The sequence below is a fragment of the Rhinoderma darwinii genome, chromosome 3 (genome assembly GCF_050947455.1).
Source record: "Rhinoderma darwinii isolate aRhiDar2 chromosome 3, aRhiDar2.hap1, whole genome shotgun sequence".
Classification (NCBI taxonomy): domain Eukaryota; kingdom Metazoa; phylum Chordata; class Amphibia; order Anura; family Rhinodermatidae; genus Rhinoderma; species Rhinoderma darwinii.
In genome coordinates, this window is record NC_134689.1 from 62,668 (window position 1) to 80,265 (window position 17,598).

General features: G+C 46.7%; 1 protein-coding gene across 1 annotated transcript in view; it reads right to left on the minus strand.

Moving 5' to 3' along the window:
- Positions 1-17,598, minus strand: part of PIK3C2G (phosphatidylinositol-4-phosphate 3-kinase catalytic subunit type 2 gamma) — a 60,591-nt gene that overhangs the window by 16,989 nt on the left and 26,004 nt on the right. The window contains exons 13-17 of the mRNA XM_075855594.1: positions 16,552-16,667; positions 15,614-15,783; positions 2,117-2,273; positions 1,392-1,501; positions 754-925 (exon numbers count right to left, since the gene is read on the minus strand). Of these exons, the coding sequence (XP_075711709.1) occupies positions 754-925; positions 1,392-1,501; positions 2,117-2,273; positions 15,614-15,783; positions 16,552-16,667 (725 nt within the window). The remainder of the gene's footprint in view (positions 1-753; positions 926-1,391; positions 1,502-2,116; positions 2,274-15,613; positions 15,784-16,551; positions 16,668-17,598) is intronic.

Sequence of the window (17,598 nt, forward strand, 5' to 3'; positions counted from 1 at the left end):
GGAGGAGGAGTCACACATGATTGTCGTGGCGGTAGGAGGAGGAGTCAAACATGAATGTCGTGGCGGTAGGAGGAGGAGTCACACATGATTGTCGTGGCGGCAGGAGGAGGAGTTACACATGATTGTTGTGGCGGCAGGAGGAGGGATCACACATGATTGTCGTGGCAACAGGAGGAGGAGTCACATATGATTGTCGTGGCGGCAGGAGGAGGAGTCACACATGATTGTGGAGGGTTATGATGTTATTATGGAGTGTTATGATGTGTTTATGGTTATGCTCTTTTATCAGAAAAAGGTGTGTGTTTAATAAATGGCTGCTGTGGCCTTTACACCAAAATTCATGTGTGGTCTCTTATTGGGGTTTGGGGTGGAAGGTCGTAGATAGCGGAAGCATCAAACATACCTTAAGTAATGAGAAGTGGCGCAATAACAGCCGAAGCTGCAACGAGGAAACGGCAGCTCCATCTCACCACAAACCAAGGTCTGGGCCCTTAAAACTCTGCAGCTTTGGATGTGAATGGCTCCATGTGTGCAGTCACTACTCTGCTGTTACATCAGGTCTTATACTCCAGTCACATCCAGAGCTGCAGTCACTATTCTGCTGTTACATCAGGTCTTATACTCCAGTCACATCCAGAGCTGCAGTCACTATTCTGATGGTACATCATGTCTTATACTCCAGTCACATCCAGAGCTGCAGTCGCATGTGACTGCATGTGTCAGAGCAAAGATCCGGCGCCGCTGAGCACTCACCACCCGGTTGACTTTCTGGACGCCCCGCGACGCTGCTCTTCTGATGAATTTGGTGAGGGACGGGGTCATCTCTTCGCTCATTCTGCTGAGGTCGGACGGCGTCATGTTCGCGAACGCGTGGACCAAGAAATTCAACTTCACCGACGGAGACTCCAGACTTTCCTTGATTTTACTGCAGAAAACAAAACAAATAAAGTTTGGTCCGATGAGACGTTTGGACCGGGTGGGATTTACGCTGCGGTCCCGCTATAGATAAACGCAGCGTCTAAGCGAGTCGTACGATCGCTGCCGTGGTAACGGACGATTATAAAGGTCTTCAGACTGTACTATTATAACCAGGCTCCCCTGCACCAGTTCTTGGGTCCTCCCCCCCCCACAGAGACGATATCCCCCCAAGACCTGGATCATCACCCGTAGTCGTAGTCAGAAACCCAGGGATCTAGTCACTCTGATAGGCCACCGTCACATGAATCCATCTGGGCTACGACTGGCGCCTCGTATAACGTGAAAAACGGATGTACTATCTGACTCCTCCCCTGCACCCGGCTCCTCCCCTGCACCCGGCTCCTCCCCTGCACCCGGCTCCTCCCCTGCACCCGGCTCCTCCCCTGCACCCGGCTCCTCCCCTGCACCTATACCTGGTGAAATAAATGGCTGCTTCCGGATCGGAGTCTTGCGGCCGCAGTTTGTCGTGGACATACTTCAGATCTTCCACCGTGCACAGCTCCGGAAGGCCGGCCTGCAACATCTGCCGAGATAATAGAGGTTGTGAAGTAACACCCCCGAAATCTCAGATTGGAACAGATGCTGGGTGATGACCACTAGTGGGCGCTATTACAGTGCCCATAGGGTTTATAAAACAGCATTGTCCCAGTTACACCCCGCTCTCTTTATTGTGTGTCAGTCTTTACTGTAAATTTTGCATTCTATTCATGAACCAGGAGGCTCTGGATGAACAGAGGTTGCGCACAGATGGTGGAGCAGGGGATTGTGGGTGGACGCAGTGACTAGAAGATGGATCTATAATATGTAATAACCCTGTAATATCACCTGTAACGCTGCTGCCCAATCTATGGGGGTCCTGGGGAGCGGACTGATCTCTGGGGGTCCTCGTGCACTTCTCCGGCATATGGTGGGGGGTATTTATTGTAGGCTCTGTGGCTGGTGTTGGGGCCCCTATTGGCAGCTCCTGAGTCCGGTCATCCATAGTCAGGAGGATCAGGGGCCCCGCAGTAAACTCTGAGGGCCCATAGTAACATCAACACTGCCAGATGCAATTACTCATCCACATCAGATGTCAGTGGATGGGACCCCACTTTCTGGTGATGGGTCCGCGGTGGGGGAGGGGACGGGCGTCACTCACCAGCTCCAGGAGGGTGATGATCAGGTAACTGTGTCCCCGGATAGTGTTGTACGCCAGGCAGCAGAGCTCCACAAACTCCTGGGCGCGCTGCGGGCGTCTCCCTTCTTGGGTGATGAAAGATTCCATCTCTGTAGTGAATATAAATGGCGCCCGGTCCCTAAAAAGCGCAGATCACCAGCATTAGTTACAGTGAATAGAGAAGAGCGCAGCTGGGGATTGTGGGTAATGGAAACGACCTGCTCATTACCATAAATTACATCTAAACAATGAGATCAATAAACCAGCAATGAAGTGAATAGTCAGGGACGCAGCACAGGTTTATGTCCACAGCGGCGCGTGGCCCCGTCACCAGGAACCCACAAATGTGAAGCATCGAGTGCCCCAAACAGCAGCACAGAGGAAGAAGCGGAGCTGCATCTCCAGGAATCATTCACGCTTTATGAAGACAATGTCTTTCTGTAAGACCCCATTCACATGAGATATTTTGGCTAAAGCTAAACGTGTCCTATTTTCCTCCTTTATTTCATCCTGACGGATCCGCAAAACGCGTGGGAGCCGACGAGCGGCGGATGTGACTGTATGGCAGACGTGGCGAGGTCCGGTTACCGTCTACGTCATGGGCGTTTATTAAAAGATTTCCTGTGATGTGAACGGTGAGCGGGGAGGGTGACAATGATCACTTCAATCAATCACGATTAACACATCAGGAAATGTTTATTATATATAGGAGAAAAACGTGATGACGACTCAGCGGAACTTCTCTCCTTCCATCTTTTACCGGTGTGTATTTGTTTCGCTGCGGAATTCTAGGTCGCCTAGCAACCACCCGACATCATCACAGAGTGACCAATATTTGTTACATAGAACTACAAAGATAGAGTTCTGTCTGCTGTATAGTAGACTGCCTCTCCATGCTGCACAATGTTGTATTATGTGCTGTATAGTAGACTGCCTCTCCATACTGCACAGTGTTGTATTATCTGCTGTATAATAGACTGCCTCTCCATGCTGCAGTGTTGTATTATCTGCTGTATAGTAGACTGCCTCTCCATATTGCACAGTGTTGTATTATCTGCTGTACAATAGACTGCAACTCCATGCTGCACAGTGTTATATTATCTGCTGTATAGTAGACTGTCTCTCCAAGCTGCACAGTGTTGTATTATCTGCTGTACAATAGACTGCCTCTCCATACTGCACAGAGTTGTATTATCTGCTGTATAGTAGACTGCCTCTCCATATTGCAGTGTTGTATTATCTGCTGTATAGTAGACTGCCTCTCCATGCTGCAGTGTTGTATTATCTGCTGTATAGTAGACTGCCTCTCCATGCTGCACAGTGTTGTATTATCTGCTGTATAGTAGACTGCCTCTCCATGCTGCACAGTGTTGTATAATCTGCTGTGTAGTAGACTGCCTCTCCATGCTGCACAGTGTTGTATTATCTGCTGTATAATAGACTGCCTCTCCATGCTGCACAGTGTTGTATTATCTGCTGTATAGTAGACTGCCTCTCCATGCTGCACAGTGTTGTATTATCTGCTGTATAGTAGACTGTCTCTCCATAGTGCAGTGTTGTATTATCTGCTGTATAATAGGCTGCCTCTCCATACTGCACAGTGTTGTATTATCTGCTGTATAGTAGACTTCCTCTCCATACTGCACAGTGTTGTATTATCTGCTGTATAGTAGACTGCCTCTCCATGCTGCAAAGTGTTGTATTATCTGCTGTATAATAGACTGCCTCTCCATGCTGCACAGTGTTGTATTATCTGCTGTATAATAGACTGCCTCTCCATGCTGCACAGTGTTGTATTATCTGTTGTATCATAGACTGCCTCTTCATGCTGCACAGTGTTGTATTATCTGCTGTATAATAGACTGCCTCTCCATGCTGCACAGTGTTGTAATATCTGCTGTATAATAGACTGCCTCTCCATGCTGCACAGTGTTGCATTATCTGCTGTATAGTAGACTGCCTCTCCATGCTGCACAGTGTTGTATTATCTGCTGTATAATAGACTGCCTCTCCATGCTGCACAGTGTTGTAATATCTGCTGTATAATAGACTGCCTCTCCATGCTGCACAGTGTTGTATTATCTGCTGTATAGTAAACTGCCTCTCCATGCTGCACAGTGTTGTATTATCTGCTGTATAATAGACTGCCTCTCCATGCTGCACAGTGTTGTATTATCTGTTGTATAATAGACTGCCTCTTCATGCTGCACAGTGTTGTATTATCTGCTGTATAATAGACTGCCTCTCCATGCTGCACAGTGTTGTATTATCTGCTGTACAATAGACTGCCTCTCCATGCTGCACAGTGTTGTATTATCTGCTGTATAGTAGACTGCCTCTCCATGATGCAAAGTGTTGTATTATCTGCTGTACAATAGACTGCCTCTCCATGCTGCACAGTGTTGTATAATCTGCTGTGTAGTAGACTGCCTCTCCATGCTGCACAGTGTTGTATTATCTGCTGTATAATAGACTGCCTCTCCATGCTGCACAGTGTTGTATTATCTGCTGTATAATAGACTGCCTCTCCATGCTGCACAGTGTTGTATTATCTGCTGTATAGTAGACTGCCTCTCCATATTGCACAGTGTTGTATTATCTGCTGTACAATAGACTGCAACTCCATGCTGCACAGTGTTATATTATCTGCTGTATAGTAGACTGTCTCTCCAAGCTGCACAGTGTTGTATTATCTGCTGTACAATAGACTGCCTCTCCATACTGCACAGTGTTGTATTATCTGCTGTATAGTAGACTGCCTCTCAATGCTGCAGTGTTGTATTATCTGCTGTATAGTAGACTGCCTCTCCATATTGCAGTGTTGTATTATCTGCTGTATAGTAGACTGCCTCTCCATGCTGCACAGTGTTGTATTATCTGTTGTATAAAAGACTGCCTCTCCATACTGCACAGTGTTGTATTATCTGCTGTATAGTAGACTGCCTCTCCATACTGCAGTGTTGTATTATCTGCTGTATATGAGACTGTCTCTCCATGCTGCACAGTGTTGTATTATCTGCTGTATAGTAGACTGCCTCTCCATAGTGCACAGTGTTGTATTATCTGCTGTATAATAGACTGCCTCTCCATGCTGCAGTGTTGTATTATCTGCTGTATAGTAGACTGCCTCTCCATGCTGCACAATGTTGTATTATCTGCTGTATAGTAGACTGCCTCTCCATACTGCACAGTGTTGTATTATCTGCTGTATAGTAGACTGTCTCTCCATGCTGCACAGTGTTGTATTATCTGCTGTATAATAGACTGCCTCTCCATGCTGCAGTGTTGTATTATCTGCTGTATAGTAGACTGCCTCTCCATGCTGCAGTGTTGTATTATCTGCTGTACAATAGACTGCCTCTCCATGCTGCACAGTGTTGTATAATCTGCTGTGTAGTAGACTGCCTCTCCATGCTGCACAGTGTTGTATTATCTGCTGTATAATAGACTGCCTCTCCATGCTGCACAGTGTTGTATTATCTGCTGTATAATAGACTGCCTCTCCATGCTGCAGTGTTGTATTATCTGCTGTATAGTAGACTGTCTCTCCAAGCTGCACAGTGTTGTATTATCTGCTGTACAATAGACTGCCTCTCCATACTGCACAGAGTTGTATTATCTGCTGTATAGTAGACTGCCTCTCCATATTGCAGTGTTGTATTATCTGCTGTATAGTAGACTGCCTCTCCATGCTGCAGTGTTGTATTATCTGCTGTATAGTAGACTGCCTCTCCATGCTGCACAGTGTTGTATTATCTGCTGTATAGTAGACTGCCTCTCCATGCTGCACAGTGTTGTATAATCTGCTGTGTAGTAGACTGCCTCTCCATGCTGCACAGTGTTGTATTATCTACTGTATAATAGACTGCCTCTCCATGCTGCACAGTGTTGTATTATCTGCTGTATAGTAGACTGCCTCTCCATGCTGCACAGTGTTGTATTATCTGCTGTATAGTAGACTGTCTCTCCATAGTGCAGTGTTGTATTATCTGCTGTATAATAGGCTGCCTCTCCATACTGCACAGTGTTGTATTATCTGCTGTATAGTAGACTTCCTCTCCATACTGCACAGTGTTGTATTATCTGCTGTATAATAGACTGCCTCTCCATGCTGCAGTGTTGTATTATCTGCTGTATAGTAGACTGCCTCTCCATGCTGCACAATGTTGTATTATCTGCTGTATAGTAGACTGCCTCTCCATACTGCACAGTGTTGTATTATCTGCTGTATAGTAGACTGTCTCTCCATGCTGCACAGTGTTGTATTATCTGCTGTATAACAGACTGCCTCTCCATGCTGCACAGTGTTGTATTATCTGCTGTACAGTAGACTGCCTCTCCATGCTGCAGTGTTGTATTATCTGCTGTACAATAGACTGCCTCTCCATGCTGCACAGTGTTGTATTATCTGCTGTATAGTAGACTGCCTCTCCATGCTGAAGTTGTATTATCTGCTGTATAGTAGACTGCCTCTTCATGCTGCACAGTGTTGTATTATCTGCCGTATAATAGACTGCCTCTCCATGCTGCACAGTGTTGTATTATCTGCTGTACAATAGACTGCCTCTACATGCTGCACAGTGTTGTATTATCTGCTGTATAATAGACTGGCTCTCCATGCTGCACAGTGTGGTATTATCTGCTGTATAGTAGACCATCTCTCCATGCTGCACAGTGTTGTATTATCTGCTGTATAGTAGACTGCCTCTCCATGCTGCACAGTGTTGTATTATCTGCTGTATAATAGACTGTCTCTCCATACTGCACAGTGTTGTATTATCTGCTGTATAGTAGACTGTCTCTCCATAGTGCAGTGTTGTATTATCTGCTGTATAATAGACTGCCTCTCCATACTGCACAGTGTTGTATTATCTGCTGTATAGTAGACTTCCTCTCCATACTGCACAGTGTTGTATTATCTGCTGTATAGTAGACTGCCTCTCCATGCTGCACAGTGTTGTATTATCTGCTGTATAATAGACTGCCTCTCTATGCTGCACAGTGTTGTATTATCTGTTGTATAATAGACTGCCTCTTCATGCTGCACAGTGTTGTATTATCTGCTGTATAATAGACTGCCTCTCCATGCTGCACAGTGTTGTATTATCTGCTGTATAGTAGACTGCCTCTCCATAGTGCAGTGTTGTATAATCTGCTGTATAGTAGACTGCCTCTCCATGCTGCACAGTGTTGTATTATCTGCTGTATAGTAGACTGCCTCTCCATAGTGCAGTGTTGTATAATCTGCTGTATAGTAGACTGCCTCTCCATGCTGCACAGTGTTGTATTATCTGTTGTATAATAGACTGCCTCTCCATACTGAACAGTGTTGTATTATCTGCTGTATAGTAGACTGCCTCTCCATACTGCAGTGTTGTATTATCTGCTGTATATGAGACTGTCTCTCCATGCTGCACAGTGTTGTATTATCTGCTGTATAATAGACTGCCTCTCCATAGTGCACAGTGTTGTATTATCTGCTGTATAACAGACTGCCTCTCCATGCTGCAGTGTTGGATTATCTGCTGTATAGTAGACTGCCTCTCCATACTGCACAGTGTTGTATTATCTGCTGTACAGTAGACTGCCTCTCCATGCTGCACAATGTTGTATTATCTGCTGTATAGTAGACTGCCTCTCCATACTGCACAGTGTTGTATTATCTGCTGTATAGTAGACTGCCTCTCCATGCTGAAGTTGTATTATCTGCTGTATAGTAGACTGCCTCTCCATGCTGCAGTGTTGTATTATCTGCTGTACAGTAGACTGCCTCTCCATGCTGCAGTGTTGTATTATCTGCTGTACAATAGACTGCCTCTCCATGCTGCACAGTGTTGTATTATCTGCTGTATAGTAGACTGCCTCTCCATGCTGCAGTATTGTATTATCTGATGTACAGTAGACTGCCTCTCCATGCTGCAGTGTTGTATTATCTGCTGTATAATAGACTGCCTCTCCATGCTGCACAGTGTTGTATTATCTGCTGTATAATAGACTGCCTCTCCATGCTGCACAGTATTGTATTATCTGCTGTATAGTAGACTGCCTCTCCATGCTGCACAGTGTTGTATTATCTGCAGTATAGTAGACTGCCTCTCCATGCTGCACAGTGTTGTATTATCTTCTGTATAATAGACTGCCTCTCCATGCTGCACAGTGTTGTATTATCTGCTGTATAGTAGACTGCCTCTCCATGTTGCACAATGTTGTATTATCTGCTGTATAGTAGACTGTCTTTCCATGCGGCACAGTGTTGTATTATCTGCTGTATAGTAGACTGCCTCTCCATGCTGCACAATGTTGTATTATCTGCTGTATAGTAGACTGCCTCTCCATGCTGCACAGTGTTGTATTATCTGCTGTATAGTAGACTGCCTCTCCATACTGCAGTGTTGTATTATCTGCTGTATAGTAGACTGCCTCTCCATGCTGCACAGTGTTGTATTATCTGCTATGTAGTAGACTGCCTCTCCATGCTGCACAGTGTTGTATTATCTGCTGTATAATAGACTGCCTCTCCATGCTGCACAGTGTTGTATTATCTGCTGTATAGTAGACTGCCTCTCCATGCTGCACAGTGTTGTATTATCTGCTATGTAGTAGACTGTATCTCCATGCTGCACAGTGTTGTATTATCTGCTGTATAATAGACTGCCTCTCCATGCTGCACAGTGTTGTATTATCTGCTGTATAATAGACTGCCTCTCCATGCTGCAGTGTTGTATTATCTGCTGTATAGTAGACTGCCTCTCCATGCTGCACAGTGTTGTATTATCTGCTGTATAGTAGACTGCCTCTCCATACTGCACAGTGTTGTAATATCTGCTGTATAATAGACTTCCTCTCCATACTGCACAGTGTTGTATTATCTGCTGTATAATAGACTGCCTCTCCATGCTGCAGTGTTGTATTATCTGCTGTATAATAGACTGCCTCTCCATGCTGCACAGTGTTGTAATATCTGCTGTATAATAGACTGCCTCTCCATGCTGCACAGTGTTGTATTGTCTGCTGTATAGTAGACTGCCTCTCCATGCTGCACAGTGTTGTATTATCTGCTGTATAGTAGACTGCCTCTCCATACTGCAGTGTTGTATTATCTGCTGTATATGAGACTGTCTCTCCATGCTGCACAGTGTTGTATTATCTGCTGTATATGAGACTGTCTCTCCATGCTGCACAGTGTTGTATTATCTGCTGTATAGTAGACTGCCTCTCCATAGTGCACAGTGTTGTATTATCTGCTGTATAATAGACTGCCTCTCCATGCTGCAGTGTTGGATTATCTGCTGTATAGTAGACTGCCTCTCCATACTGCACAGTGTTGTATTATCTGCTGTACAGTAGACTGCCTCTCCATGCTGCACAATGTTGTATTATCTGCTGTATAGTAGACTGCCTCTCCATACTGCACAGTGTTGTATTATCTGCTGTATAGTAGACTGCCTCTCCATGCTGAAGTTGTATTATCTGCTGTATAGTAGACTGCCTCTCCATGCTGCAGTGTTGTATTATCTGCTGTACAGTAGACTGCCTCTCCATGCTGCAGTGTTGTATTATCTGCTGTACAATAGACTGCCTCTCCATGCTGCACAGTGTTGTATTATCTGCTGTATAGTAGACTGCCTCTCCATGCTGCAGTATTGTATTATCTGATGTACAGTAGACTGCCTCTCCATGCTGCAGTGTTGTATTATCTGCTGTATAATAGACTGCCTCTCCATGCTGCACAGTGTTGTATTATCTGCTGTATAATAGACTGCCTCTCCATGCTGCACAGTATTGTATTATCTGCTGTATAGTAGACTGCCTCTCCATGCTGCACAGTGTTGTATTATCTGCAGTATAGTAGACTGTCCCTCCATACTGCACAGTGTTGCATTATCTGCTGTATAGTAGACTGCCTCTCCATGCTGCACAGTGTTGTATTATCTTCTGTATAATAGACTGCCTCTCCATGCTGCACAGTGTTGTATTATCTGCTGTATAGTAGACTGCCTCTCCATGTTGCACAATGTTGTATTATCTGCTGTATAGTAGACTGTCTTTCCATGCGGCACAGTGTTGTATTATCTGCTGTATAGTAGACTGCCTCTCCATGCTGCACAATGTTGTATTATCTGCTGTATAGTAGACTGCCTCTCCATGCTGCACAGTGTTGTATTATCTGCTGTATAGTAGACTGCCTCTCCATACTGCAGTGTTGTATTATATGCTGTATAGTAGACTGCCTCTCCATGCTGCACAGTGTTGTATTATCTGCTGTATAATAGACTGCCTCTCCATGCTGCACAGTGTTGTATTATCTGCTGTATAGTAGACTGCCTCTCCATGCTGCACAGTGTTGTATTATCTGCTGTATAATAGACTGCCTCTCCATGCTGCACAGTGTTGTATTATCTGCTGTATAATAGACTGCCACTCCATGCTGCACAGTGTTGTATTATCTGCTGTATAATAGACTGCCTCTCCATGCTGCACAGTGTTGTATTATCTGCTGTATAGTAGACTGCCTCTCCATGCTGCACAGTGTTGTATTATCTGCTATGTAGTAGACTGTATCTCCATGCTGCACAGTGTTGTATTATCTGCTGTATAATAGACTGCCTCTCCATGCTGCACAGTGTTGTATTATCTGCTGTATAATAGACTGCCTCTCCATGCTGCAGTGTTGTATTATCTGCTGTATAGTAGACTGCCTCTCCATGCTGCACAGTGTTGTATTATCTGCTGTATAGTAGACTGCCTCTCCATACTGCACAGTGTTGTAATATCTGCTGTATAATAGACTTCCTCTCCATACTGCACAGTGTTGTATTATCTGCTGTATAGTAGACTGCCTCTCCATGCTGCAAAGTGTTGTATTATCTGCTGTATAATAGACTGCCTCTCCATGCTGCAGTGTTGTATTATCTGCTGTATAATAGACTGCCTCTCCATGCTGCACAGTGTTGTAATATCTGCTGTATAATAGACTGCCTCTCCATGCTGCACAGTGTTGTATTGTCTGCTGTATAGTAGACTGCCTCTCCATGCTGCACAGTGTTGTATTATCTGCTGTTCAGTAGACTGCTTCTCCATGCTGCACAGTGTTGTATTATCTGATGTATAATAGACTGCCCCTACATGCTGCACAGTGTTGTATTATCTGCTGTATAGTAGACTGCCTCTCCATACTGCAGTGTTGTAATATCTGCTGTATAATAGACTTCCTCTCCATACTGCACAGTGTTGTATTGTCTGCTGTATAGTAGACTGCCTCTCCATGCTGCAGTGTTGTATTATCTGCTGTATAATAGACTGCCTCTCCATTCTGCACAGTGTTGTATTATCTGCTGTATAGTAGACTGCCTCTCCATGCTGCACAGTGTTGTATTATCTGCTGTATAATAGACTGCCTCTCCATGCTGCAGTGTTGTATTATCTGCTGTATAATAGACTGCCTCTCCATGCTGCACAGTGTTGTAATATCTGATGTATAATAGACTGCCTCTCCATGCTGCACAGTGTTGTATTATCTGCTGTATAGTAGACTGCCTCTCCATACTGCATAGTGTTGTATTATCTGCTGTATAGTAGACTGCCTCTCCATGCTGCACAGTGTTGTATTGTCTGCTGTATAGTGGACTGCCTCTCCATGCTGCACAGTGTTGTATTATCTGCTGTATAGTAGACTGCCTCTCCATGCTGCAAAGTGTTGTATTATCTGCTGTATAATAGACTGCCTCTCCATGCTGCATAGTGTTGTATTATCTGCTGTATAGTAGACTGCCTCTCCATGCTGCAAAGTGTTGTATTATCTGCTGTATAATAGACTGCCTCTCCATGCTGCATAGTGTTGTATTATCTGCTGTATAGTAGACTGCCTCTCCATGCTGCAAAGTGTTGTATTATCTGCTGTATAATAGACTGCCTCTCCATGCTGCATAGTGTTGTATTATCTGCTGTATAGTAGACTGCCTCTCCATGCTGCACAGTGTTGTATTGTCTGCTGTATAGTAGACTGCCTCTCCATGCTGCACAGTGTTGTATTATCTGCTGTATAATAGACTGCCTCTCCATGCTGCACAGTGTTGTATTATCTGCTGTACAGTAGACTGTCTCTCCATATTGCAGTGTTGTATTATCTGCTGTATAGTAGACTGCCTCTCCATGCTGCACAGTGTTGTATTATCTGCTGTATAATAGACTGCCTCTCCATACTGCACAGTGTTGTATTATCTGCTGTATAGTAGACTGCCTCTCCATGCTGCAGTGTTGTATTATCTGCTGTATAGTAGACTGCCTCTCCATATTGCAGTGTTGTATTATCTGCTGTATAGTAGACTGTCTCTCCATGCTGCACAGTGTTGTATTATCTGCTGTATAGTAGACTGCCTCTCCATAGTGCACAGTGTTGTATTATCTGCTGTATATGAGACTGCCTCTCCATGCTGCAGTGTTGTATTATCTGCTGTATAGTAGACTGCCTCTCCATACTGCACAGTGTTGTATTATCTGCTGTACAGTAGACTGCCTCTCCATGCTGCACAATGTTGTATTATCTGCTGTATAGTAGACTGCCTCTCCATACTGCACAGTGTTGTATTATCTGCTGTATAGTAGACTGTCTCTCCATGCTGCACAGTGTGGTATTATCTGCTGTATAGTAGACCATCTCTCCATACTGCAGAGTGTTGTATTATCTGCTGTACAATAGACTGCCTCTCCATGATGCACAGTGTTGTATTATCTGCTGTATAATAGGCTGCCTCTCCATACTGCAAAGTGTTGTATTATCTGCTGTATAATAGACTGCCTCTCCATGCTGCAGTGTTGTATTATCTGATGTACAGTAGACTGCCTCTCCATGCTGCACAGTGTTGTATTATCTGCTGTATAATAGACTGCCTCTCCATGCTGCACAGTATTGTATTATCTGCAGTATAGTAGACTGCCTCTCCATGCTGCACAGTGTTGTATTATCTGCTGTATAGTAGACTACCTCTCCATACTGCACAGTGTTGTATTATCTGCTGTATAGTAGACTGCCTCTCCATGCTGCACAGTGTTGTATTATCTGCAGTACAGTAGACTGCCTCTCCATGATGCACAGTGTTGTATTATCTGCTGTATAGTAGGCTGCCTCTCCATACTGCACAGTGTTGTATTATCTGCTGTATAGTAGACTGTCCCTCCATACTGCACAGTGTTGTATTATCTGCTGTATAGTAGGCTGCCTCACCATGCTGCACAGTGTTGTATTATCTGCTGTATAGTAGACTGCCTCTCCATGCTGCACAGTGTTGTATTATCTGCTGTACAATAGACTGCCACTACATGCTGCACAGTGTTGTATTATCTGCTGTATAATAGACTGGCTCTCCATGCTGCACAGTGTTGTATTATCTGCTGTATAGTAGACTGCCTCTCCATACTGCAGAGTGTTGTATTATCTGCTGTACAATAGACTGCCTCTCCATGCTGCACAGTGTTGTATTATCTGCTGTATAGTAGACTGCCTCTCCATGCTGCACAATGTTGTATTATCTGCTGTATAGCAGACCGTCTTTCCATGCGGCACAGTGTTGTATTATCTGCTGTATAGTAGACTGCCTCTCCATGCTGCACAATGTTGTATTATCTGCTGTATAGTAGACTGCCTCTCCATGCTGCACAATGTTGTATTATCTGCTGTATAGTAGACTGTCTCTCCATGCGGCACAGTGTTGTATTATCTGCTGTACAGTAGACTGCCTCTCCATGCTGCACATTGTTGTATTATCTGCTGTATAGTAGACTGTCTCTCCATGCGGCACAGTGTTGTATTATCTGCTGTATAGTAGACTGCCTCTCCATGCTGCACAGTGTTGTATTATCTGCTGTATAGTAGACTGCCTCTCCATGCTGCAGTGTTGTATTATCTGCTGTATAGTAGACTGCCTCTCCATGCTGCACAATGTTGTATTATCTGCTGTATAGTAGACCGTCTTTCCATGCGGCACAGTGTTGTATTATCTGCTGTATAGTAGACTGCCTCTCCATGCTGCACAATGTTGTATTATCTGCTGTATAGTAGACTGCCTCTCCATGCTGCACAGTGTTGTATTATCTGCTGTATAGTAGACTGTCTCTCCATGTTGCACAGTGTTGTATTATCTGCTTTATAGTAGACGGTCTCTCCATGCGGCACAGTGTTGTATTATCTGCTGTACAGTAGACTGCCTCTCCATGCTGCACAATGTTGTATTATCTGCTGTATAGTAGACTGCCTCTCCATGCTGCACAGTGTTGTATTATCTGCTGTATAGTAGACTGCCTCTCCATGCTGCACAGTGTTGTATTATCTGCTGTATAGTAGACTGTCTCTCCATGCTGCACAGTGTTGTATTATCTGCTGTACAGTAGACTGCCTCTCCATGCTGCACAGTGTTGTATTATCTGCTGTATAATAGAATGTCTCTCCATGCTGCACAGTGCTGTATTATATGATGTATAGTAGAGCGGCCCCCCATACAAAGCCCCTAGTAACCAAAGTAGAATCCACTGTCCCTTCCCTCCAGCTCCGTATGTACAATGTATGAGTAGTAACAGATCCTATAGATTCCATACTGCACCCTGGCAGGACTACCCCCCCCCCTCCCTGGTCGGACACTAATGCAGATGACGTCTCTCTATTGAGCAGTTAATTGGCCATTTTCCCTGTATATTGAGTGAAGCGCAGAGTACAGGGTGGGGGGTCCAGGGCTCTGGTCCCCTCTTATTATGTAACATCATACAGCGGACCACACGGGGTCTTCTATGGGGGGCTCATAGTCAGGGCTTTTACCTTGAACGACAACTATGCACTTTATAAGGAATACCCCAACCCCCTCAAAAGTCACGTGACACCAGTGACATCATAACTGTCCAGATAGAAGTTACAACAGTGACATCACCGGCCTAAGAGGTCACATGAGATATTCTGCAGGCGTCGTCTTCATCGGCAGCTCCGCCTCTGGCGTCACTGATCGGGGGGGGGGGGGGGATTGGTAGAATGGCGCTACATCTTGGGAACCATCTTGTTCAGGTTTCGATCAGAAGTCGCGTCCTCTAGAGATTCCCTGATAACGCTCCAGTCCCCGACGCTCACACCGCACAAGGCTCCATTATTCCACAACCCTTTACGCCACATCCCCTCCCCCGCGGAGCTCCCCAAGATCAGTGAGTGACCAGGTGTCACCCCGCAGCAGTGAATGTCAGGACTGAGCGCAGGTCGCCACAGTGACGACACATGACCGCGGAATCTCCCCGTAATAGAGCCCCCTACCCAAACCTCGCTACCTGGACCCCAGTGATATGGGGGGAGGGGATATTGGTGCTCAGGTTTGGCAGTATGGGCATTATATAGGATTATACACGTTACATAAGCCTGGGGGGGGGGGGGGTGTTAAGAGGAAAATCACATGACCTGCGCCGCCCCCATGTGCGTCACCCCAGCCGCTTTATTTCACTTCTCACCTTTTAATATTTCCAAACTTCTGTGCGTTGCCCATAAACTTTCCGAAGTCGATGTGAAACATGTGACCGCTGCTGGTGAGCATGATGTTGTCGTTGTGACGGTCGCAGACACCCAGGAGAAACGTCACGACGCACCAACCGGCGCAGGAACGCAGGAAGTTGTCAGAAGCCTGAGGAGAAACGTTACCAAAGTGTCAGAAAATCTCAGCCAAGGCGGACTATGCCACTTGCCACCCTATAGACTGATTGCCCACCTACAGACCGCCCAACTGCCAGCCTACAGGTCGCCCAACTGCCCCCCTACAGGCCGCCAAACTGCCCCCCTACAGGCCGCCAAACTGCCACCCTACAGGCCGCCAAACTGCCCCCCTACAGGCCGCCCAACTGCCCCCCTACAGGCCGCCCAACTGCCCCCCTACAGGCCGCCCAACTGCCACCCTACAGACCGCCCAATTGGCAGCCTACAGACCGCTCACCTACTGACGGTCGACCTACCAGTGTACAGATTCCCTCCTGCCAACTTACAGACTGTACCCAGAATGGGGCTCCTTTGTATCAGTACGATAACAATAAACGCTGGGAAGACGAAGACTAATCACCAGCAGTTACAACACGTCACTAGTCACCCCCCAACCCCCCACAGGCCGCCACGCACTGCGGGGTCTCCGTCGAGTGAGGAGAATGGACGGAGCTCAGAGCATAAATCTTCACAATAATTACAGTGAGTGGTGGGCTGAAGGCGCGGCCCCCGGGAGCGAGCGCTGATTAACGTCTGTAGCCGACCAGGCGGCTGATAAATGAGAATTGGATTCTTGTAATAGAGCGAAGAAGAAACTCAATCAGAACCCTCAGAGGACGGGCGCGCGGAGTGATCATCGTCGCCCTCTCACCCCTGACTCATTACAGTGAGGTGACGGCTGCGGGGGAGGGGGCAGTACCATTGTGTTGTTGTGGAACCATTTCTTCATCGACGAGTCCTTCAAAGGTCCAAACAGCCCGGTCTTGTTCTGGATTTTGGCCAGAGTGGTAGAATCCGGCACCAACTGGATCAAACCTGGAAAAAATGTGAAAAAATATGAGTGCATGTCGCTGCAGTGACGAGAAACGCGAGGCGTCCAATCAAAGAGACATCTACTAAATCATCACGACCGGATCAATCACGGGGATCATTCCAGCAGCACCACAAGATCATCTGCATCTAATATCACACTGCTGCTCAGCTCTGTACACGAAGAGATCGTCCTCCCGCAAGAGATCGTCCTCCCCGCAAGAGATCGTCCTCCCCGCAAGAGATCGTCCTCCCCGCAAGAGATCGTCCTCCCCGCAAGAGATCGCCCTCCCCGCAAGAGATCGCCCTCCCCGCAAGAGATCGCCCTCCCCGCAAGAGATCGCCCTCCCCGCAAGAGATCGCCCTCCCCGCAAGAGATCGCCCTCCCCGCAAGAGATCGCCCTCCCCGCAAGAGATCGTCCTCCCCGCAAGAGATCGCCCTCCCCCAAGACATCGTCCTCCCCGCAAGAGATCGTCCTCCCCGCAAGAGATCGTCCTCCCCGCAAGAGATCGCCCTCCCCGCAAGAGATCGTCCTCCCCGCAAGAGATCGTCCTCCCCGCAAGAGATCGTCCTCCCCGCAAGAGATCGTCCTCCCCGCAAGAGATCGTCCTCCCGCAAGAGATCGTCCTCCCCGCAAGAGATCGTCCTCCCCGCAAGAGATCGTCCTCCCCGCAAGAGATCGTCCTCCCCGCAAGAGATCGTCCTCCCCGCAAGAGATCGCCCTCCCCGCAAGAGATCGTCCTCCCCGCAAGAGATCGCCCTCCCCGCAAGAGATCGCCCTCCCCGCAAGAGATCGTCCTCCCCGCAAGAGATCGCCCTCCCCCAAGACATCGTCCTCCCCGCAAGAGATCGTCCTCCCCGCAAGAGATCGTCCTCCCCGCAAGAGATCGCCCTCCCCGCAAGAGATCGCCCTCCCCGCAAGAGATCGCCCTCCCC